The sequence below is a fragment of the Protopterus annectens genome, chromosome 1.part2 (genome assembly GCF_019279795.1).
Source record: "Protopterus annectens isolate FY-2018-M chromosome 1.part2, PAN1.0, whole genome shotgun sequence".
NCBI lineage: Eukaryota > Metazoa > Chordata > Ceratodontiformes > Protopteridae > Protopterus > Protopterus annectens.
In genome coordinates, this window is record NC_056727.1 from 933,712,852 (window position 1) to 933,737,851 (window position 25,000).

Here is a 25,000-nt window from a genome sequence, read left to right on the forward strand (position 1 = left end):
CCTCCTGAGGATTATTCTTTTGGGGAAACACTGCATACTATGAGGGAGCATTTCCACTGGGAGAGCCAAGATTACTCCAAATCTAAGAAAAGGCTCAGAGATTTTCTGCTATTACCTCAGCACAGACCCCTTGCTATTCCACCTGTCCTAGACATTGTGGATGATGTATTTTTAGAGTCCGGCCTGTCCCCTGACTCTCTACCTCCTGCACCTGCTAAGCCTGACAGATACTACAGGGTCCCAGATTCTCATAAATTCCTATATAAAAACCCCGCTGCTGACCCAGAAACTATATCTCAGGGTCCCAAAGGGGTCAAAGCTTCCACTGCAAAAAAAAAGTGTCCCCTAGGGTACACAGTAAACGAAAGGAAATCAAAATTAGTACCCTCTCGAGAGATAATATTCCTGGGTGCAAGCTTAAATACAACTGCCGAGATGGCTTATCTCACGCCAGACAAACAAAGGCAACTGACTTCTTACTTCAAAAAGTTGGCAACAAAGAACCAGTTATCTGCAAGCAGAATCCTGCAGGCCTTGGGGTTCTTGACATCCTGCAGTCTACTAATTCCATATGCCAGACTGCATATGAGGAAACTACAATGGTATCTAAAAAGTGTTTGGACTCAGCATTGCCACAGCCTGGAGACAGGAATTACCCTTATTCCCTGCCTGCAACAGGAGTTTCGATGGTGGGCACAGGCCTGTCACCACAACAAGGGTCTGCCATTCACTTTACCCACAGCCAGACAGACACTGACAATGGATGCATCAGATTATGCCTGGGAGGGCCCATATGACAGGAAAATGTATTCAGGGCACACGGCCTGCAAGCCAGTTGCATCTTCATATCAATCAAAAAGAGATGCTAGCTGTTCAGAATGCCCTGACAGCTTTCAAGGATCTACTTCATCCAGGACAGCTACTGATAAAGACAGACAATACTACGGTCATGTGGTACATAAACAAGCAGGGAGGCACACATTCCTACCCCCTCTGCAGACAAGCAATGACCTTGTGGGACACAGCATTGACTTATCAAGTTCACCTGCAAGCACAATTCCTGCCAGGAAAAACAAATACTCTGGCAGACGAACTAAGCAGAAACTTCATGGATCCCCACAAGTGGAAACTGGATCCACAAGTCTTCAGCATGATAACAAGGAAATGGGGATGCCCAGACATAGATCTATTTGCTCCCCTCACAACTGCTAATTAGAGATTTTGCACAGGGATTTATCACAAACAAGCATGTAGAGTGGACACCCTATCCTTCAGCTGGAAAAACCTAACCGTATATGCCTTTCCTCCACTGCCTCTCCTTCCTAAGGTACTCCTAAAGGTCAGACAAGAGAAGCCAAAAATGATACTGATTGCACCAGACTGGCCACGCCAGCACTGGTACCCAATCCTAAAGAGCTTGTCTCAAGGTCCAGCATGGATATTGCCTCAAACTTCTCACTTGCTGACCCAACAAAACAATCCAATCCTGCACAACCAACTCGGGACCTTAAATCTGGCAGCATGGTGGATAATGTACACATTCAGAACACTCCTCTTTCAAAAGCTGTTATGGATGTCTTCTTGGAGGCCCAGTGCCAGAAAATCTTATGCAGAAAAATGGAAGAGATTCTGTGCTTGGAACCAGGAACAAGGCATTGACACGTATGTACCAAATTGTCCTCTGATTTTACAGTACCTGAGATGCTGGACAAAGGCCTTTCCTTTTCATCAATTAAGATTCATGCCTCTGCCATTTCAGCCCATTAAAATACGGAGCCACCTATCTTTTCTTATCCTTTAATAAGGCAGTACCTTAGAGGGGCCAAAAACCTCAGGCCTCCAAGGAGAGCACCAATTCCGACATGGGACCTCAATTATGTCTTGGAAAAAACTCACACTGCCTCCCTTTGAGCCAGCCTCAACAGCTGATATAAAATTCTTATCTTGGAAAATAGCTCTGCTCCTAGCAATAACCTCTGCAAGACGAGTCTCTGAGTTGCAAGCACTCATGGCTGTGGAACCTTTTATCATTTTTCACCCAGACAGGGTTTCTCTGAGGACAAACCCAACATTTATGCCTAAGGTGGTGTCCATTGTGGCCCTCAACCAAACCATTCACTTGCCTACCTTTTATCCAAACCCACAGAACAAGGGTGAGAAAATTCTGCATTCTTTGGACATACACAGGCAGCTTCGCTTCTACTTGGACAGAACTAAAGCTTTCAGAAAGACTGAGCAACTTTTAGTGTCATATGCTGCAGCATCACAAAGAAAGGCCATCTCAAAACAGACTGTTTCTAAATGGATAGGTCATTGCATCCGTTTCTGCTATTCACAGCATGGCAAATCAGTGCCTAAGAGCATTAGGCCTCATTCTACCAGAGCAGCAGCCACTTCAGCAGCCTTCCTCAGAGGAGTACCAACCAAAGACATCTTAGGGGGCTGCAACTTGGAGTTCAGTGCACACTTTTGCAAAGCACTACCACTTAACCTCTTTACTCTAAATCCAGAGCAGGCTTTTCCACTGCAGTGCTGCAGGGTCTCATAGCCTCTCCTAATCCTATTTAGCTCAGCCACCCATCCTCCGCTTTGGGATTCAACCCAAGAGTAATGACTGCAACAGTGAAACACGATGAACATAGTACAGTTGTGTACCTACCATAAATGTAGATGTTAGTGTATTCACTGTTGCAGTCCAGGTTACCCTCCCTCCGTCCCCCTTTCTTTTGCTGGGATTTATCTGTACTTCTCTATTTTATACAACCTATGTGGTGTATTTGCTTGTAGATGAAGGAAATGTTTCATTACTGCATGTGTGTTTATTGGCATAATATATTTAGCCTACCTTTTGGGGGCACCTGACATCTGAGGCAAGAAAAACTTAAGAAAATGGCGTCTGCTGCATCTTTTATACCCCTGGCACACTGACGTCAGGGAAGAGGCGACAGCAACTGACGCCGGACCAGGAGTTTGGAATTCAGGCCGACTGCCGGTAGCCTGACAGCAGGATAACCCAAGAGTAATGACTGCAACAGTGAATACACTCAAACATCTACATTTATGGTAGGCACACAACTGTACTTTATGATGGCACAAGTTTGGTTTGGACCATCTTATCTGTCCAGTTGAAATACTGCTAGGTTATTTTAGTTGGTTATTCTATCAGAATGCATGTGTTTGCTCTCCTGGTCCATATGCTGTCCTTCCTGCAGATTTCTGAGCATCCTTCTGTTAAAACTGATTTAAAAAAATAAATAAAAATAAACACTTGTCTTTCACTACCAACCTTCTAGAAGAGCAAGTATCTACGATATGACTTAAATTCCTTATTAGAAAACATAACCTTTCATTTGAGTCAGCAGGTTATTGAAGTACCTTTTGAAGGTAAAGTTTTTTAATAACATTTGCTTCATTACTCATCTGCTGTTATGGTGAGTGTACTTGCACAGCTCACTGTGTCTAGCTCAGCTTGTCTGTTATTCCACCGTTCTATCCTCGTAAGTAAAGGATTTATCTCAGCTGTAGGTCAGATTTCTTCATCCCATTCTGATGTCTCTTGGCTTAAGAAATTATGATTTTAAATCCGAACAGCTCTGTTTTCTCTCAATGTATTAGTGAAGTTAAAACTTGCGCACATCTTGCATTCAGAATTGGAAGCTATTTTTCTGTTTGTGAAAAGGCTGTATCCTGTACCTGTTCCAGTTCTCAGTCTTCTGTACAACAATTTAAGTTTCTTGTAGCTTATTCTTTCATTAAAATTAAAATGCATGCCACTGCTTGTTCAGCCTTCATTTCTTCTTTTCTACAGCTACCAGCTGATCTTTAAGTTGCAAGCTTTCTAAAAAGGCGACCTTCAGGAAGACCCATTGCCTTCTACTTTGGATTTATTATGGAAGTGTAAAGAGCCCTCCATTTGAACCAGCAGGTTAGAAATATGTTTCATGGAAAACTATTCCTTTCAGCAGGACTTGACCAATGTTTCCAGTGCCATTTCCCAGATGGCTCATTTATTCCCTCTGAGCCACTCATACTCAGGCTAGGTGACAACCCCATGGACCTGTTCATTCCTGCTTGGAGTGCCTAATTAGCCAGTTTGTTCCCATTATGGCAGGTGTGAAGTGGTAGGGAGCATGACAGTTTCCATGTGTAACTGTGCAGCCTCTCTTCTGTGGAGCACTTCCCTTTGGTGCATCCCTTCAGTCTGTGCACAACTGCCTCTGTCTGTATCTTGCATGTGCTTGCAGGCTCATGCTCCATGGGTGTGTAGCATGTTGTGCTTCTTTTTGGTGTCCAGTTTACGACCCAGAGCCTCCTCCCCCTAGGACGAGGAAGCCAGCAACCGCTGCTGAGTGCTTGCTCTCTCCTGTACCATCTTTATTGGGTGCCTGAGCCACTAATAACTCTGGTCACCTGGGCGATAGTGAGCTCCTTTATCCTTCTATGCCACCAGCACCAGCTGAAAAACTTGTCTTCTTGGTGCAGTTAATTCTGATGGAGAAGTTTTTGGTATTGTTGTGTGAAACTGCTCCTTAAAACCTCTTCTGCGTTGAGAGGATCTGCTTAAAGACTTATCTTTGCTTTGTAGTGTCTACTGTGTCTTTTGAGCATTTCAGTATTTCTTCCAAGTCTAAGAATAAAGGGGACATCTTTTCTAATTTGAATATTTGTGTAATTGTTTTAGGTATGTTCTTTTTGTAAATGAATTTAAGGTGGTGGTTGCTTAGGATGATTTACTCCTTGAAAGCTGGTAATAAAGCTTTTACTGACCTTCTGGATTTACTGGCTTGTGTGGATGTCCTTCAAGGATGCATCTGCAGTCCTTACAAATGGGTTGTCCTGTCGTCAGGCAGCCCTTCGGTCGGCCGGATTCCAAAGTCTGGGTCTGGCCTCGGCTGGTGTCGCACTTCACCCGACGTCATAGCTGCAGTTCTTTGGGTATAAAGGCATCAGCCGACGCCATTTTCCTCAGTCTTTCTTGCCGCGTGGCGCCCGAAGCAGAAGCTGTTCGCAAGTGCCGGTCGGTCAGATCCAGAGATTACTGCTACCGAATACTACTTCGAAGACTTCTAAAAAGCTAAGTACCCCGTTGGGGACTCTTTCTTGCCTCAGCTGATGTCAGAAAAAGTGAATCACTGTTTAACTTGTGGGAAACAAATACCTCATAAAGATTTCCACTCTTACTGCTTACCTTGTTTAGGCCCAGACCACGACGTAGCAGCTTGTTTAGCCTGTGCTTCTTTCAACCGACGGACGCTTAGACGTCGGTCGGAGTTTGCTGAACAGTTTTTCGCTCAGATTTTGTGTACATAATGCCATCGGATCCTCCGACTTCACAAGTTATTAAGAAATGCAAAGAAAAGGACCGACACTCGTGGTCCGCGGTTTCGGCCGAAACCGCGGTTAAGCAAACCGCGAGTTTCTCGGTTTCGGCCGAAACCGAGCAAACGGTTCTATCTTCAGCCGAATCCATGACTACTACTGAGGCCCCTTCTAACCTGGTTGAATCGGCCTCTGAAATTCAACCTGCTACTGTGGTTTCACAAGAATTATCGGACACCATCCCTTTGGATGTTTCAACCCCTGCACGTGGTGCTGCTAGGCCGCCTGCAGCCATGTCCATAAAGGCCTTTGCCAGGGCTAAAGCAGCCAAAACTTCTAAGTCTGTGCCTGTTAAGCCCCCCTCTCACAGGCCCAGTTCCAGTTCCCAAATGCTCACTCTGGCAGAGGATCTCATCTCTTTAATAAGGGGATCCCAATCTCATCCAGACAGGGCCTCTCAACCTCCTCCAGAAAAGAGACCTAGAGCAGAGCCCCCTGAGCCAGTGTCCTCAGATGATTCTTCTGATGATACAGACAAAATACAGACCATCCAGAGGCTCCTTTTTCTACTTATGAAGACTCAGATGCTGAGGAATCGATTCCTTCTGCCTCTCCACCAGAGGAATTTTCCTTTGGGGAAACCTTACATGCCATGAGAGAGCAATTCCAATGGCAGGGACAAGATTTCTCAGATTCAAGGAAAAGGCTTAGGACCTTTTTGCATTTACCACAACATAGGCCTTTAGCTATACCTCCAGTTCTCCCTGTTGTAGATGATGCATTTAATGATGCTTGCACTGCTCCTGATACTTTGCCTCCAGCCCCTGCTAAGCCCGATGGGTTCTACAGGGTCCCGGCACACATCATCATTTATACAAGGCTCCTTTTGCAGATCCCGAGACTATCTCCCAGGGGCCTAAGGCAGTAGCTTCGACCTCAGTTAAAAACCCTCCCCGTTCTGAAAGGGAATCCAGGTCCTTAGAGAGATGGGGTAAAAAAGTATACACCTCTGCTACTCTCTCAGCTAGGGCATTGAACTGTCAGTTTCATATGATCCAATACCAGGAGTTTATGCTTGATCAGTTAACTAAGAAATTGTCCTCTGATGATTCTTTAGATAAGAAATATGTTCTAGAAATGGTGCATAACATTCAGCAGGTTAGTAACCATTCTTTAAAATGTGGCTATGATGCACTGGAGGCTTCCTTTAGATCAGCCATGACTGGCACAGTTATAAGAAGGCATGCATGGTTGAAAGAACAGGTCTTGCCGGATCATGTTAAAGCAAAACTATTAGATGCTCCTATGGATAAGGTCAGTTTATTTGGTTCTCCTGCTCAACAGGTACTGAAGAAAATGGAAGAGAAGGCAAAATCTGTACAAACAGTGAAAGATTTCTTACAGGTTCAGCCTCCAAGGTTTAGCAGGAACTGGCCTTCCAAAAATTGGTCCTTTCCAGACTCCTCTGAAACTCAGAGAGGCAGGAATAGGCGTTCAAGAGGCAGAAATCAATCCAGAGGAGGTGCCTACAGGGGACGCCAGTGGCAAGGTAACAAACCAGCGAGGCACAGACACAACTACTACCACTGCAACAGGACAATCACAGTGACTTGGCTCTGACACCGCCTACCAGGGAACAAATAGCAGCACCCTTAGGCGGAAAGTTAGCCTTATTTTCAAAAAACTGGCACTACATCACAAGAGACAAGTGGATTTTGCAAACTATAGACCAAGGCTACAGGTTTCATTTCCATACTTTACCAGGAAAAAGAGGAATGCCAAACCTACCACCAAATCAAAAGACAGAAGCTCTAAAACAGGGGTGTCCAACCTTTTCAGTTGCAAGGGCCGCATTGGGTTAACAAAAATGGTCTGGGGGCAAACGGCAGGTGAGGACCAAAAAAAAAAAAAAAAAAGTTCTCACATTAACTGAAGAGCAAAAAAAATTAACTGAAGAGCAAAAAAACACTGCTTTATGTGGACTAATGTGGCTGTATTGTAAGTTTTGAACAATGAATAAATTAAGAAATAATATGACCCCCCCCCCCATCACCAGTATAGACATTTCACAGCTAATGTCCTTACTACTTCCTCTGAGGAAAAAAAAACTTATGAGCATGATCACAGACTACAAATTAAGGTAGAGATACTGATATATGCTCTTCCTCTGAGGTATGTCAAGATTATTATTCTCTTGGTATGGATTTTCTACTCTGGTGTATTTTTATCCATGAGGACGTTTAGACATCAACAGGGAGTAAATGTGCCAAGATGGTCATGTCTGATTTGTATGACTTTCATTCACACTGAAAACACCACATCTGCAAGCCTATGACCACCACAAACAACCCTGTAGTGTAGTAGAACCGACAACAATACTGGGATCTTGACTTAAAATTATATGTAAACATCTACTTCTTAGAATTAGATCCTGGTAGTGTATACACAGGGTTTAAGCAACCACAAAATGATTATCAGTTTTACCCTGGATATGCCTACAAACTCAAAATGCATAGTATTCACTTCTTTGAACAAAAATGCTCAGATTTGTAAAAAAGTATCTCACTTCTGCAGCTGATGAGTACTTACATGGGCAAAACAATTATTTCTGTAGCTGCAAAAATCCTGGTGCAAACATAAAAATCTGGATTTGAAAAAATATATATATTTCTGGGATATAATAGGGCACACACCAACCCATAATTTAAAAGGCTTTAAAAATACAGAAGGAAGACAAATGCTAATAAACAAAGTCTTCTAATGATTTCAGGAGGAGGAGGAAAAAGGAGGACTTTAGTTCTCAGATATTTTATTTTGGCATGGAATGTTGCATATCAAAGGGCACTTTGTTCTTTGATAAAGGCAGTTCTTTCACTTCGAGAGCTGTAGTCTTCTACATCCGATTCTGACAGCCCATCCTCTTTCCAGATATCTGAAGGGATACCTTTATACAAGAAATTATTCCATTCCCATTCTCCAGGGAGTAGTAAACTTTAACACTGCCAAAACTGAACCCAGATCTAACTTGAAGAAAGATGAAGATAATAAAGAATACAGCTACAATAAAGACACAGCTCAGACCAGCGATTGTACAAGCTGCTTGAACAGAACCCAGAAATACTTTTTTTTTTTTTGTGTCCCATACACCTAATGCGACAGTAACCCTTTCACTTAAGTTACTGCATACCAGCCCTGCAATCAAGACCTCTTGTGAATGTTACAACTATTGTAAGAGCAGGCATAAGGTCCAAAATAACTAAAAAGAATTAACAAGTTTTCAATTTACAGACAAAATACAGACCATCCAGAGGCTCCTTTTCTTCTGCCTCTCCACCAGAGGAATTTTCCTTTAACCTTACATGCCATGAGAGAGAAGACAGCAAGTTTTGTTTCAAGAAAAAGGCTTAGGACCTTTTGCATTTACCACAACATAGGCCTTAACTGTAACACCAGTTCTCCCATGATGCATTAAATGATGCTTGCACTGCTCCTGATACTTTGCCTCAGTGCTAAGCCCGATATTCTACATACATCATCATTTATACAAGGCTACTTTTGCAGATCCCGAGACAATCTCCCAGGGGCCTAAGGCAGTAGCTTCGACCTCAGTTAAAAACCCTCCCTTCTGAAAGGGAATCCAGATCCTTAGAGATGGGGTAAAAAGTATACACCTCTGCTACTCTCTCAGCTAGGGCATTGAACTGTCAGTTTCTATGATCCAATACCAGAGTTTATGCTTGATCAGTTAACTAAGAAATTGTCCTCTGATGATTCTTTAGATAAGAAATATGTTCTAGAAATAGTGCATAACATTCAGCAGGTTAGTAACCATTCTTTAAAATGTGGCTATGATGCACTGGAGGCTTCCTTTAGATCAGCCATGACTGGCACAGTTATAAGAAGGCATGCATGGTTGAAAGAACAGGTCTTGCGGATCATGTTAAAGCAAAACTATTAGATGCTCCTATGGATAAGGTCAGTTTATTTGGTTCTCCTGCTCAACAGGTACTGAAGAAAATGGAAGAGAAGGCAAAATCTGTACAAACAGTGAAAGATTTCTTACAGGTTCAGCCTCCAAGGTTTAGCAGGAACTGGCCTTCCAAAATTGGTCCTTTCCAGACTCCTCTGAAACTCAGAGGCAGGAATAGGCGTTCAAGAGGCAGAAATCAATCCAGAGGAGCCTACAGGGACGCCAGTGGTAAGGTAACAACCAGCGAGGCACAGACACAACTACTACCACTGCAACAGGACAATCACAGTGACTTGGCTCTGACACACCAGGGAACAAATAGCAGCACTAGGTGAAAGTTAGCCTTATTTTCAAAAACTTACATCACAAGAGACAAGTGGATTTTGCAAACTCTAGACCAAGGCTACAGGTTTCATTTCCATACTTTACCAGGAAAAAGAGGAATGCCCAACCCACCCAATCAAAAAGACAAAAGCTCTAAAACAAATAGCTCAATTAGTAAAGATGAGAGCCGTGGAAAGGGTACCATCTATGGAACAAGGCAAGGGATTTTACTCAAGACTATTCCTGGTACCAAGAAAAGAGAAAAATTGGAGGCCTATTCTCGACCTGTCCGCTTTAAACACATTCATCATTGTTCCAAAATTCAAAATGCTGACCCTACAGCAACTTCTTCCCATGCTGGGCAAGGAGTATTGGCTGGTGACTCTAGATCTCAAGGAGGCATACCTGCACGCCCCCATACGACCAAATTGCAGAAGATACCTCAGATTTCTTGCAGGATCAGAGCATTATCAATTCTCAGCATTGCCCTTTGGCTTATCTACTGCCCAGAGTGTTCACGAAATGCCTGGCATCAGTAATCGCTCACTGCAGGCTTCAGGGAATCCAAATATATCCATACCTGGACGACTGCCTGATACAAGCGGACAACAAAAACAAGCTAACAGAAGACTTACAAAGAGTCATTCGCTACTGCAAGCCCTGGGATATACAGTCAATATAAAAAATCAAGACTGATACCATCCCAAAGAATAACCTTCTTAGGTGCAGAATTGGACACAGTAAAACAGATGGCATTCCTAACTGCAGAAAAACAAGAACAACTTCCTCTCTACTTCTTGGCATTAACAAAGCAGAACAAACTAACAGCAAGGAAAGTACTGCAGGCCTTGGGCTTCATGGCATCCTGCATAATCCTGGTCCCTCATGCCAGACTGCATATGAGAAAGCTACAGTGGTACCTGAAGAATTTATGGTCTCAACACAGGCACAGCCTAGAAACCCAAATACCACTAATCCCATGCCTGAAACAAGAGTTCCTATGGTGGGCTCAGGCATGCCAGTCAAACCCAGGTTTGCCCTTCCACAGCATTCAACCAAGCCAAACCATCACAACGGACGCCTCAGACCTCGGTTGGGGGGCCCACATGCTGGACAAGTGCATACAAGGCTTATGGACTCCAGATCAGCTGCACCTACACATAAATCAAAAGGAAATGCTGGCAGTCAAACTAGCAATCCAGAATTTCAGACCATTCCTCCAAGAAGGGCAGTTGATAAGGACAGACAACACCACAGTCATGTGGTACATCAACAAACAGGGAGGCACTCATTCATACCCTCTATGCCGGATGGCACTGGACCTATGGAATATGGCTCTGAGCTACAACATTCAGTTACAAGCAATTTTGTACCGGAAAAGAAAACATCCTAGCAGACATATTAAGCAGAACTACCTCGGATGCTCACGAATGGATGCTACACCGGACATCTTCAAGGTCATCACAAAGAAATGGGGACTGCCACAAATAGACCTATTCGCATCCCCACTCAATCACCAGCTCAAGAAATTCTGCACAAGGACGCACCACCCTCTTGCTTGGAAGGTGGACTCACTGTCCTTTAGTTGGAAAGGCCTGACAGCATATGCATTCCCACCTCTTCCTTTGATGCACAAGGTGCTATTGAAAATCAAAGAGGAACGTCCAAGGATCATTCTGATAGCTCCAGACTGGCCAAGACAACATTGGTACCCATTACTGAGGAGCATGTCTCGGGGGAAAATGTGGACACTACCCTGATTCCTTTGCTGTTAACTCAGAGCGGCTACAACACCCTGCATCCAAACCTGAAAACTCTGCAGCTGACTGCCTGGAACATTACATAAGAGCAACTAACCCAGATTTATCCCAAAGGGTTAAAGACATTATCCTTGAGGCCCGCAGACCCTCAACAAGAAGGAACTATGCAGGAAAATGGAAAAGGTTTCTCATTTGGAGTACTGAAAGGGGAAAAGATGTGTCAAAGGTAGACATTGCCAACATCCTGGAGTATTTGGCAGAGCTTTTCCATACAGGCCTGTCCTATTCCTCCATCAAGATACATGCATCAGCTATTTCTGAAGAATACAGCTTGATCCCCTGTCTTCTCACATCCTCTACTCAGGCAGTTTCTGAGAGGAATAAAAATGTAAAACCTCCTAGGAAACCACCATTACCAGCATGGGACTTGAACTTTGTGCTAGAAAAATTGACACTCCCCCCTTTCGAACCAGCAGCAACAGCAGATCTTCAACACCTATCCTGGAAAACTGCTTTTCTGCTGGCAATTACCTCAGCAAGAAGGGTTTCTGAGCTACAGGCTTTAATGGCAGTACAACCCTTCCTAATCTTCCATCAAGATAGTGTCCATGAGAACAAATCCTACATTTATGCCTAAGGTGGTATCCAGAGTGTCTTTAAACCAGGCTATCCACCTACCTACCTTCTTCCCCAATCCACAGAACAGGGGGGAAAGACTGCTGCATACTTTGGATGTACATAGACAGTTGCGCTACTACCTGGACAGAACCAAGGGCAATAGAAAAACTGACCAGCTTCTGGTAGCATATGCAACAGGAAAGGAAGGAAAAGCAATTTCAAAACAGACAATCTCCAAGTGGATAGGAAATTGCATCAGATTCTGTTACTCCTACCATGGAAAGCAAACTCCACAGAACATAAGGCCTCATTCTACAAGGGCTACAGCCACTACCACAGCTTTCTTACGAGGAGTGGCTACCAAAGACATTATAGAGGCTGCTACCTGGACCTCCGTGCATACATTTGCCAAGCATTATAACTTACCTTTATACTCTAGATCCCGAGCAGGGTTTGCCACTGCTGTTTTGCAAGGGATCCTAACTACACCATAATTTCTTCTTCCTCCTCCCCTAGTTTGGCTATGGTATTCTACCCATTTGTGGACTGCAGATGCATCCTTGAAGGACATAGTACAGTTTTGTACCTACCATAAATGTAGATGTCCGAACAGGAATGCATCTGCAGTCAGGATTACCCACCCTCCTTCCCCTCTGTGGTATTCCTAGGGTATTTGCCCATCTAATAGCTAGCTGGGGGGGGGTCTCTTATGGTGTATTTGTTTGTATATATGTACATACATGCTTATTTTTTGTTTGCCTTCTATTTGATTTTTGTTTATTTGGAAACATTGGCATTTATCCAAAATTTAGCTATCCAAGAAGGCAACTGGCATCTGGGGCAAGAAACACTGAGGAAAATGGTGTCGGCTGATGCCTTTATACCCGAAGAACTGCAGCTATGACGTCGGGTGAAGTGCGACACCAGCCGAGGCCAGACCCAGACTTTGGAATCCGGCCGACCGAAGGGCTGCCTGACGACAGGACAACCCATTTGTAAGGACTGCAGATTCATTCCTGTTCGGACATCTACATTTATGGTCGGTACAAAACTGTACTTTTGCTGTATTTCTGCCTTTGTTTTGCGGTTTATTTAATTTTTGTAATGCCTGATGAAGCACCCAGGGGAATTTAGAACTGAGCAGCCACTGCTGGCTTACCTGAATGGGTTTCTAACAATGTGCACATTACTTCATGTGCCCATCACTGCAGTGGTCACTACAGACCAAACCAAACATTAAAGTTGTGTAACGTGTTCCCCAACATACTTTAACGAAAGTCAAGACTTTACCTCAGGAAGAAGCAACTTGTAGATATGCACATGTAATAACTTAATTGTTTTGTTCCCCAACAGCCATTGGATCAGTTGTCAGGCTAGGTGAATATTCACAACGTTAGTGACAGTATTATTTATGTATGTTTAATTTTAAGGGGTTTATTATTACTTTGCAAGGTTTGATTCTGTTTGGTTTAACACCAATTTTATATTTTGACTGTCAATATCCATAGTGATCTGTTTTGCCTAGCCATAAAACAAAACTGTGCATACAGATTGTGTTTTATAGCACTGATTTCAGTGTAGCATGCAGTGTAAGTTCTAATACTTTGGCTGTAGGGTTATCTGCTTGGATGATCACACCCTTGCTTTGTACCGTTTGAAAGTTGTGTGGGTAATTCAGCCATCTAGTTGTGAAATTGTTATGCAAGAACTTGGTTTGAGGTTTTGATGGATGCTGATGAAGATGATGTGAGAGCTGCATTTATGATGGTTATGTTCTATCTGTCGTCTCCTGCCATGCTTTCTGCTTTGATTTATACCCGCCCACACATTTTAATTTTGTTGAGGTCTGTCTGCCATTAAGGGAAGAAATTGCGGAGAAGTACCACTTATGGATAAATTAGCTGTGTCTGTGCCAGAGTGTATTCAAAATATAGCCTTACACTGACAATTACTGAAGAATCTGCTGTCTGATATCTTGTGTGTAATTTTTGATAATCCTGTCCGAGGTAGTGTCATGTCATTTTGAAATAATGGACTGTTGTGTGAGCTGCCTCTTTCCATGTATATCCTTTTAACTGTCTTGTCCTTCATTTAGTGAAGGGAAAAGCAATGTAGTCTTGCATTTCCGTTTCTAGAGGCAATTTCTTCTCTGGTGATGGTGGGGGTATTTTTTGTAGAGACAAATTGCTTAATGATACTTATCCTTCTATTGCTTTATTGACCGACCTTGTGCAAACTTCATCTTTTTTATTTATTTATTTTTTACTTGCGAGTTAAGTTCAGGTACAGTTATTACTCTGCTTGTTGGCTATGAGGATTCTGTTGCTAGTGTATGTATATTACACGACATATTTGAACTTCTTTAATGCTTAGCAGTTTGACTGACAGTAGAAGTAAATTAGCATCAAAATGTGGGAGGTGTATATTACAGAATAACACAACAGAATAATCAATGAAGTATTTTTGTGTGCCCCCCCCCCCCCATTTCTCTTCCACAAAGGTTGCAGAAGGATTGCCTCTGTCGAGTGGGAAAAAACTCCGATATAGGATAAATGGTAGGCCATGTTTGCTTTTTATTTATTATAACTTGCATTACATTAGTTACAGTGATTTTTATATATATATATATATATATATATATATATATATATATATATATATATATATATATATATAAAACACAGTAAAACTGTCGGAACACTATTGAAGAATCAAATAACATATACAGAAAAACTTCAAAAAATAACAAAACTGCAACGGAGCCTGTAATAAGCTTTCGTCTTTTAATAGTGTCAAAGACTTCTTCAGACAATGAAAAAAATGTGAATTACTGTCCTACTTCATTTTTGTAATGCTCTTTAGGTCATTACTATAACATTTGTTTTAATACAGATAATCATACCTACTGCTGCAGCAGCCTTTAGACTTTACAGGTTGTTTCCTGCTTAGGAAACTTACAGCTGGCCAGCTTCTCAAAGCCCTGGCTCTTCCACCCTGCATACAACTTCACCCCGAGTACTGACTGACTGCAAAATGTTCTTCATCTCACATTGCTGCAGTCCTTACACTTGGGTAGTCCGCTGTCCTCGGTCGGCCCGAATATCAAAGTATAAGGCTGACGTCGGTCAAGGCGCATTTGACTGACATCAGGACGTCAGGGTACAAATGCGCATGACCGACGTCATATCCTCAGTCTTTTTTGCTGCATGGTCCGATGCAGAAGCAGCGTTGCAAGTGCCGTTCGGCGTTCTGAAATTTTTCAATTCGAGTTTCAGACAGAGTCAAAGTTGGCTAAGTACCCCGTTGGGGAATATTTTAGTTTTTTCTTGCCTCAGTGGTTTACCGGATGTCAGAAAAAGTGAATAACTGTATTTCTTGTGGAAAACAGATACCGCATAGAGATTATCATACTTTGTGTATTCCTTGTTTAGGGCCTGAGCACGACGTTGTTGGGTGTCGCTCTTGTGCTAGATTCAATAAGCGCACTATAAAGAGAAGGTTAGATTGTGCCAGGTTAGTCTTCGGGAAGCGGTGCAATTATAAAATGCCGTCGGATGATCCGATGCCCGCTTCTTCGAAGAAGCGCAAGGACAAAGCAGTCAAGCCTAGGCTAGAAGAACCGTCCGTACCGGACGCCGGTTCTTTAGAGGTGTCGGTGGAGCCGGTGGTTCCGCCGGAGGTTTCTTTGGAGTCCCAGGGAGAGACTTTGTTATTGCAGGATGTGGCCTCTCGGGAGGCAGGTCAGGCTGAAGGGGCTTCTCAGGTTACTGTACTCCCCTCCCTTCCTAGGGTGGTTAGGCCCTCTCCTTCTGTTTCCAAGGCTTCCCCCAGAGGCAGGCCAGGTTTAGCTTCAGTTGGTGTCACCCCTAGTTCTTCAGGAGCTGTGCCCAAGAAGCATATGCTTAAAATGGCAGAAGATTTGATTACTTTGATTAGAGGTTCTTTGCCCCCTCCTGATAAGAGACCTAGGGTGGAACCTGAGCTAGGAGTTTTGAGCAGGCTTGGATGTTTCAGAGTCTTCGGCTGAAGACTTGCAGGAGTATTCTCCTTATTCTGATTCTGATGTGGATGATTCTACTCCTTCTGCTTCTCCTCCTGAGGATTTTTCTTTTTCAGAGACTCTTCATTCCATGAGGGAGCATTTTAAGTGGGAAGGTCAGGACTTCTCTGATTCCAGGAAAAGGCTTAGGGAATTTTTGTTTTACCCCAGCATAGGCCTTTGGCTATACCTCCTGTTCTGGATGTGGTGGAAGATGTTTTGCGGAGGCTTCTCTTAATCTTGATACTTTGCCTCCTGCTCCTGTTAAACCGGATAGGTATTACAGGGTGCCTGAAGCTCATAAGTATCTTTTTAAGAGTCCTAGGGCAGACCCAGAAACTGTTAGTCAGGGGCCTAAAGGTGTTAAAGCTTCTGTTGTCAAAAATCCGGTTCCTCCAGATAGAGGCCAGGGCTTTGGATAGATGGGGAAAGAAAGTTTATACTTCTTCCACCCTAGCTATGAGGGCTTTGAATTGCCAGTTTCACATGTTGAAATACCAAAACTATCTCCTTTCACAATTGAAGTCTAAGGTAGATGCTCTGGCGGAAGGTATTGAGTGTAAAGAGTTACAAGATTTAGTACATGTTGCTGAACAGGTGGGTAAGCATTCTTTGCAATGTGGTTTTGATGCTGTACAGGCCTCGTCTTGGGTGGCTGCCACTGGGTCAGTTCTTCGCAGGCACGCCTGGCTGAGGGATCAGAATTTATCTGACCATGTTAAGACAAGGATTTTAGATGCTCCTTTACAATCTGATGTGTTGTTTGGTTCTCCTGTTGAGGCAGTCTTAAAGAAAATGGAAGACAAGGCTAAGTCTATGCAGACTGTTAAAGATTTTTGCAGGTTCAGCCTCCAAGTTTAGTAGAAATTGGCCTACCAAGGGGTGGACGTATCCTTCTTATGATTCCCAGTCTAGGGTAGGTCTAGGCGTGGTAGGGGCAGGGCTCAGGGCTCTTTCAGGCCTAGAACAGGGAGTTCACCTGCACAGTCTTCGGGTGAGGGCAGGGGTCAGTCCTTTCGTAAACAGACCCAATGACTTACCTTTTCAGCTGCCAGAGCCTTCTCGTCTGGCAGCACCTTTGGGAGGAAGGTTGGCACTCTTCAAGGAAAATTGGAGTTTAATTACCCAAGACAGATGGGTATTGGATATCATACACCACGGTTACAGATTTTATTTCCATACCTTGCCTCCTTTCAAAGGTATGCCAGACGTTCCTCCTCAGCAAAGAATAGAGGCTCACAAACAAATTTCTCTGTTACTTCAAATAGGGGCCATACAGCCGGTCCCTATGCCAGAAGTGGGCCTAGGATTTTATTCTCGCCTGTTCCTAGTACCAAAGAGAGGGAACACGTGGAGACCAATTTTGGATTTATCTACCCTCAACACTTATCTGGACATTCCCAAGTTCAAAATGTTGACGTTACAACAGCTTTTACCTCTGCTGGGCAAAGATCATTGGATGGTAACTTTGGATCTCAAGGAGGCTTACCTTCATGTTCCTATCAGACTGAGTTGCAGGAAGTATCTGCGTTTTCGAGCTGGGACTTCTCATTATCAGTTCTCTGCATTGCCCTTTGGCTTATCTACTGCGCCCAGAGTGTTCACGAAAGTTCTGGCTCCAGTGATAGCTTTCCTCAGGCTAAAAGGAATACAGATCTATCCTTATTTGACGATTGCCTGATTCTGGCTCAAGGAAGGACGAGCTTCTTCATCATTTGGAATATGTGATAGCAGTGCTAAGATGCCTGGGGTATTCTGTGAACGAAATAAAGTCCAGTCTAGTACCCTCTCAGGACATGTGCTTTCTGGGTGTAAGACTGAATACAGCATCCCAGATGGCCTTTTGACCCCGGACAAACAAAAGAATCTTTCCCTTTACTTTCATCAATTGTCTCATCAGTCCAGGCTGACTGCAAGGACAGTCCTTCAAGCCTTAGGGTTCATGGCATCTTGTATTCTGGTGCTTCCCAATGCCAAACTGCATATGAGGAAGTTACAATGGTATCTCAAAAATGTATGGTCACAGCACTGCCAGGATCTGGACACTGTCATTCAAATAATACCTTGCATTCAAAAGGAATTGTTGTGGTGGGCTCAGGAATGTCACCTAAACAAGGGACTGTCTGTGACCCGGCCAGAGGCGAGTCAGATTCTAACGACAGATGCCTCAGACAAAGCTTGGGGAGCTCATCTGAATGGAAAGTGGATACAAGACAAGTGGCCTGCCAGACTACAACATCTACATATCAACCTGAAGGAGATGTTAGCAGTCCAGTTTGCATTAATAGCTTTCAAGGATTTACTTCTTCCAGGGCAGGTGTTGATTCTAACAGACAACACAACTGTCATGTGGTACATCAACAAGCAAGGGGAACACATTCTTATCCTCTATGCAGGCAAGCAATGATTTTGTGGGAGACTGCTCTCAGTTTACAGCTAAATCTTCAGGCAAGGTTTCTGCCGGGAGCACAGAACTCCTTAGCAGATGTGTTGAGCAGACAATTATGGATCCCCACGAGTGGAAATTGGATCCTCATGTATTTCAGAAATTGACAGTGTCATGGGGAACTCCAGACATAGATCTGTTCGCTTCTCCACTAAACCACCAGCTGCCAAAGTTTTGCACGAAAAGGTTTCATCCCACAGCTTGGAAAGTGGATGCTCTTTCCTTCAATTGGAGCAATCTTCATGTGTATGCCTTTCCACCTCTGCCTCTCCTCCCAAAGGTACTACTAAAGGCCAGACAGGACAAGCCAAGGATGATTTTGATAGCTCCAGATTGGCCTCGACAGCATTGGTACCCATTACTGAGAAGCCTGGTACGGAGCCTCCATGGCCTTTGCCTTCGATTCCACACCTGTTGTCTCAGGAGGACAGTCATTTGCTCAATGTCAAGCTTCACTCTCTTCACCTAACAGCCTGGCATATTCTGTTTTAAACCATAGTGGGTCTCAACTTCCACAGCAAGTTTTGAATGTTATTTTGGAAGCTAGAAGGCCTAGTACAAGGAAAGTGTACGCAGATAAATGGAAGAGATTTTTATTTTGGAGTGCAGCAAAGGATTTTGATGTTTCTGAGCCTAATTTAAGTGTGGCTCTTCAATATCTTACTGAGTTACTGGACAAAGGTTTGTCCTTCTCTTCTATTAAGGTTCATGCTGCAGCAATTTCGCTCACTATGATTGTGACCCACCATTGTTTTCTCATCCTTTGTTCAAGCAATTTCTTAGAGGGCAAAGAATATAAGACCCCCACATAGAGCTCCTACTCCTGCTTGGGATCTCAATTTTGTGTTGGAGAAACTCACTCTACAACCTTTTGAGCCTGCAGCTACTACCGAGTTGAAATATTTATCATGGAAGACTGCTTTTTTGTTGGCCATTACCTCTGCAAGAAGGGTTTCTGAGTTGCAGGCCCTTATGGCGGTTGAGCCTTTCTTAATTTTCCATAAGGATAAGGGTATCTTTACGTACTAATCCTTCCTTTATGCCTAAAGTGGTTTCTAGTGTGGCTTTAAACCAAACTATTCATTTGCCTACTTTTTATGCAAACCCCCAAAATAAAGGGGAAAAGATTTTGCACACTTTAGATGTACACAGGCAGTTGCGATATTATTTGGACAGAACTAAAGGGTTCAGGCAGTCTCAGCAGTTATTTGTTTCTTTTGCTTTGAGTTCTCAGGGCAAGCCTGTGTCAAAACAAACTATTTCTAAGTGGATTGGGTTTTGCATTGCTTTCTGTTATTCCCATCATGGCAAGGAGATTCCAGCTGGGATTAGGCCTCATTCCACTAGGGCTACTGCCACTTGACAGCTTTTTAAGGGGTGGCAACTAAAGATATTTTGGAGGCAGCTACTTGGAGTTCAGTGCATACTTTCTCTAGGCATTATCACCTTCCACTTTATTCTAAATCTAGGGCTGGTTTTGCCACTGCTATTTTGCAGGGCATTTTGGCAGCTCCTTCTTTATAGTTTTGCCATCCTCCCTTACCTCTGCTTTGGGATTCTACCCAAGTGTAAGGACTGCAGCAATGTGAGATGAAGAACATAGTACAGTTTTGTACCTACCATAAATGTAGATGTTCGAAGATCCACATTGCTGCAGTCCAATTTACCCTCCCTCCTTCCCCTCTGTAGTTAGAGGCGGTTGTGTGGATTGGGTTGTCATTATGGTGTATATTGTATATTTTGTACATATTTTTAGTGCAAGGGTGGTTGGTTGGTTGTTTGCTGTCTTTTGGTTTTTGACCTTTCTTTTTAGGGTCTTCTGACATCTGGGGCAAGAAAAGACTGAGGATATGACGTCGGTCATGCGCATTTGTGTCCTGATGTCAGTCAAATGCGCCTTGACCGACGTCAGCCTTATACTTTGATATTCGGGCCGACCGAGGACAGCGGACTACCCAAGTGTAAGGACTGCAGCAATGTGGATCTTCGAACATCTACATTTATGGTAGGTACAAAACTGTACTTTTTCCTCCTTGGGATCATCCAGAGTGGTGATTTCTTCAGGACTTTCTTGTTTATACAAGGAGAGAAGAGCTTAATGGTCCTGAATGAACAGTAAATAACAAGGAAGCGTTTAATGTAGAAATGCACGGAATGCTATTTTATATCCCATCTACAACTGCAGGCGTATGAAGGATGGGTGTAGCTACTGCAGCACTGAGAAATTTGAACATATTTTTATTGGTACGTGCAACTTGCACAACTATACTATTCTCATTCCCACTGCTGCAGTAGCCATTAGGCTACACAGGTTGATTCCTTCCCTACCAGGGATTGAAGGAGTACAGCCAAAAGAAAGGAATAGGAGTGAAAAGTTAGACTAGTGCTGTTTGAGTTTTTAATCTCTTCTAGAAGAGAAGATGCTGTTAAAGGATAATTTAATAAGGTGTCTAAAATATTGCATGATTAACTACAAAACTCAGTTGGAGGAGGCTAAAAAATTGGGAAGGGAGAATAGGACAAAACTACAAAGAAACAATATCAATAAATGTGTAGGGCTCCTAAGTATGCAGCAAAATCCAGAAGGTTTAGAAATGTGTTCCAGGCAGTGTTTGTGTAGGTATCTTTAATATGATTAGTAAACTTCAGAGGATGCATGAAAAGAGGAATTTGAGAACATGTTTTTTTTGACAGTGTAATCAACTGGCAGCTCTTAATTCCATACACATTAGTTTGACAATAATATTGGAGAGCAAATGGTTGTAACTATTGAAATGATATGCTTACTAAGTTCAACACTGTTGGCAGCCAAAAAAAAAGCAATTAATAGAAAACAAAAATCAAAATCTAAGCTAGCTGTATTGGAATATTTGATATTGTAAGGGAAGTAAAAGAACCTGAGGTGGGTTCTTTAGAAAAGTGAAGAAGCAAATTTCATAGAATTAAATGCACAATAATGCATAGGAAGGGGAGTGAGGTTTAAGCGAAGCCAGGAATTGAGGAAGTTATGGAAAGATGAACTGAATGAAATTTGTTAAAAGAACCTGTATACTGAATTGCAGTAATTGAAATTGTTATGGTGTGTTTTCTATTAATTTATGGGAACCCATGATGTCATCCTGTTCTTATGTTGTGGTGTTTTTGGTGTGGGATTTTCTGCCTCAGGGGACCCAAACGTCAGCTCCTGTACAAAAGCTTAAGCCTAGCTGCTGTAGGTGCTTGGGATGTCACACGTAGGGCCATAAACCAGGGACCTTAAATGTGACGTCTGCACACTCAGACCTTTTCAACCGCAGTCGACTTCACAACCGCAGTCGACTTCACATCAGTCGCTCTGCTCCTGTACTCAGACTTCTAAAGCTAAGTACCCCGTTGTTGATTTTTTCCTTTAATTGCTTGAACTTGGTTTTGCTGTAGTTACCGTTAGCCGATGTCAGGTAAGATGGGTAAATGCCAAAGCTGGTGCCAGATACCGCATAAAGATACGCATGACCACTGCGCGTCTTGTCTAGGCCGAGAGCGCGATCATACCCCTTGCTCCCTTTGTCAGTCGTTTGTACCCAGGACCCTCCGTAGCCGTCTGGCTACCCCTGACTTATACTTAGAAAACCAGATGCTCAAAAAACTAGTGCTCAGGATGGATCCCAAATCAGCTGCTCAGACAGAACCACCACAGAAAAAGGCGAAGGTTTCCAGGCCTACTTCCGCTGTCTCTCTGCCATCGGACTTCCTACCAGCTTCTGATTTAGGGGTTGAGGGACGTCCAGTAAAAATGTCTACTTCGGCTCCCCTTGAGGAAGCCACTTCGGAAGCAATGGCCAGCATGTTCACAAAGATGGCCCTGACATCGGTCCCTACGGTCGGTCAAGGGGGGAACCAGATATCGTTGGACGACCTACCAGGATTCCACTGCCTGTAACCCCTACCATTCCCCAGGCTCCTGAGCCCAGGCCTTCACCGATACCTACGCCTTTAGAAAGAAAACAAAAAACAAAGCACCAGACTCAACCTTCTGGAGGAGTCCCAGAGCAATAATTTACCAGCTGTTTGCAGGCCTTCATGGCCCTTCAGCCCATAGCCTCTTCCCCCTCCACTATTCCAGTACTTAGTCCTAGGCTTGCTTCTGCCACTTCTCTCCCTTTGCCTACTGCCCAAGAAGAGTGAAGAACAGGAACCGTACTACTCGTGATGAATCAGTCTCCTTTTCCTCGCCCCAGTTGAATACTATTTCCCAGATGAGGAATCCATAGAAGGGGACTCCCGCACCAGAGGATATCACATTTGGGTAGACTATCACAAAAATTAAAGAATATTTTAAATGGGACGCTTCCCAAATGACCAACACTCAAAGTATGTACTTTGAACTTCTCCAAGTGGAATCTCTGTCACCTTCAGCCATCCCTCCTGTCATTCCTGCCTACCTTGATGCTTTCACCTCAGCATCAAAGAACCCAGATTCACAACCACCGGTCCCTAAGAGACCAGACAGGTTCTACAAAGTTACAGATTAACAGAAATTCTTAGTAAAGCCACCCCTGGCAGACCCTGCTATAATTGCTGTATCCCCTGATAAGCAATCTAAACTGATTCCTTCAGAATCTCTTCTGCCTACTGATAAGGATAGTAAAAGCATGGACAGGATAGGAACGAAGGTTTACACCTCTTCCACCCTGGCCTTCAGAGCTATCAACTACCAAACTCACATGATTAAATATGCCTTGGGAACTAGTTACTCAAGCCTGTACTCTTTTGGCAGCCACCCCTCTGAGTGCCCCACCAAAAGTGAGATGGCATCTAAACTGTCTCTGGCTTCCCAGGTAGTCAGCCATTCTATTAAATACAATTATGATGCAGCAGAGGCCTCTGCAAGGGCTGCTGCGTCTGCATCAGTACTACGCAGATATTCTGGGCTGCGCCTCAAACCCCTACCAGAGGATTTAAAGTCTGAAGTGCTAGATGCCCGTTAGACCACAACCTTCTATTTAGAAAACAGTCTGCAGACCTTTTGAAAAACCTGCAGGAAAAAAGTAAAGCGCTTCAAGACATTATGCACTTGCTTGCATCTCCCATCCCTATGTACTACAGGACTTATCCTGCTAAGACTACTTTTGTCATGAGGCCCCTTCTGCTACCCTTTCCTATTCCAGGCATAGGAGAGGAACCAGGAGACAAACCTCCTTCAGATCTCTTGCCTCACAACCCAGTCAGACAGCCTTTTCAAGGTAGAAGTGAACCCAACAATGCGTGACTGCCTTGCCCCCACCTCCCCTTGTCAGCCCGCCTCTCCCACTATCTCCCAGTTTGGAAATCCATCACATCAGACCACTGGGTACTGGCAATCATACAAAATGGGTATTTCCTTTCTTGGAAGGAAAACCCCTTCCCAAGGGGCATTCCTTTCCCCCACAGAAATCAACTCCACCTCATCCCTCACATACTGCAAGACCTACTGAGATTAGGAACCATAGAACCTGTCCCTCCAGGGCAGGAAGGAAAAAGCTTCTACTCAAGTGGTCCCCATAAAAGATGGCCCTTGGTGACCAATACTAGATTTATCCTTTCAAAACCTTTTCCTAAAAGTTCCATCATTCAGAATCTTATCCCTTCAAACTCTTCATCCATTATTGCCAACCCAGGTCTTTATGGCCACTGTAGATCTAAAGGAAGCTTATCTCCATATTCCAATAAAACCCTCCAACAGAAAATTCTTGCGTTTCACTGGGCCCTGTTCTCATTTGCAGTTTACAGCCTTACCCTTTGGTTTGTCTACTGCACCCAGGGTATTTACAAAATGCCTAGCCCCAGCCATAGCTTTCTGCAGAACCAAATGTGTCCATATCTCTCCTTAACTCAACGACATCCTCATTCTAGCAGAAAACGAGGACACCCTCCAAAATCATCCGAGGTTCACCACTTCCCTACTTTAAAGTTTGGGATTCACCCTCAACCTCCTAAAATGATCCTTAATCCCAGAGCAGGACAAAGCCTTTCTGGGCTGCAGGATCAGAACAGACCTGATGTGGGCTTTCCTCCCTCAGGACAAAGTTCTGTCTGTCTTCACTCACTTCCAAAGCCTATTATGGGTTCATCAGATAACTGCAAGACAATTCTTTCAGATCCTGCGACTCATGGCAGCCACCACCTCGATGCTGCGCCTAGCCAGAATGTACATGCGAAAGCTCCGGTGGTACCTGAAAAAATGTGTGGTCTCAACACCAACATCCCTTAGACCAACAAATTACCTTCCTGCCCTGCCTCAGAACAGAACTAAAGTGGTGCATCCAACAAATACTTATGAACCCGGACCTTCCACTTAAACCCCCCACCCCACCCACCCACCCAGCATATACATACAAATGCATCAGACCTAGTTGGGGGGGGGGGGGGGCACTACCATGAAAGGTTTCATGGTTTGTGAGGTGTGGCATCCCACCCTCCAAAAGAAACGTATCAATGTCAGGGAAATGACTGCAGTTCTAGGCGTGAAAGCCTTCATTCCTGTCTTAACCAGTCCCCCTTCAGAT

At 43.7% G+C, this 25,000-nt stretch overlaps 1 protein-coding gene across 4 annotated transcripts in view; it reads left to right on the forward strand.

Moving 5' to 3' along the window:
- The window catches only part of LBR (lamin B receptor), a 962,918-nt gene that overhangs the window by 464,207 nt on the left and 473,711 nt on the right, over positions 1 to 25,000 (forward strand). For all 4 annotated transcript variants that reach the window (XM_044059838.1, XM_044059844.1, XM_044059847.1 and 1 more), the window contains one exon: positions 14,492 to 14,546. In XM_044059838.1, coding sequence (XP_043915773.1) covers positions 14,492 to 14,546 — 55 coding nt within the window. The remainder of the gene's footprint in view (positions 1 to 14,491; positions 14,547 to 25,000) is intronic.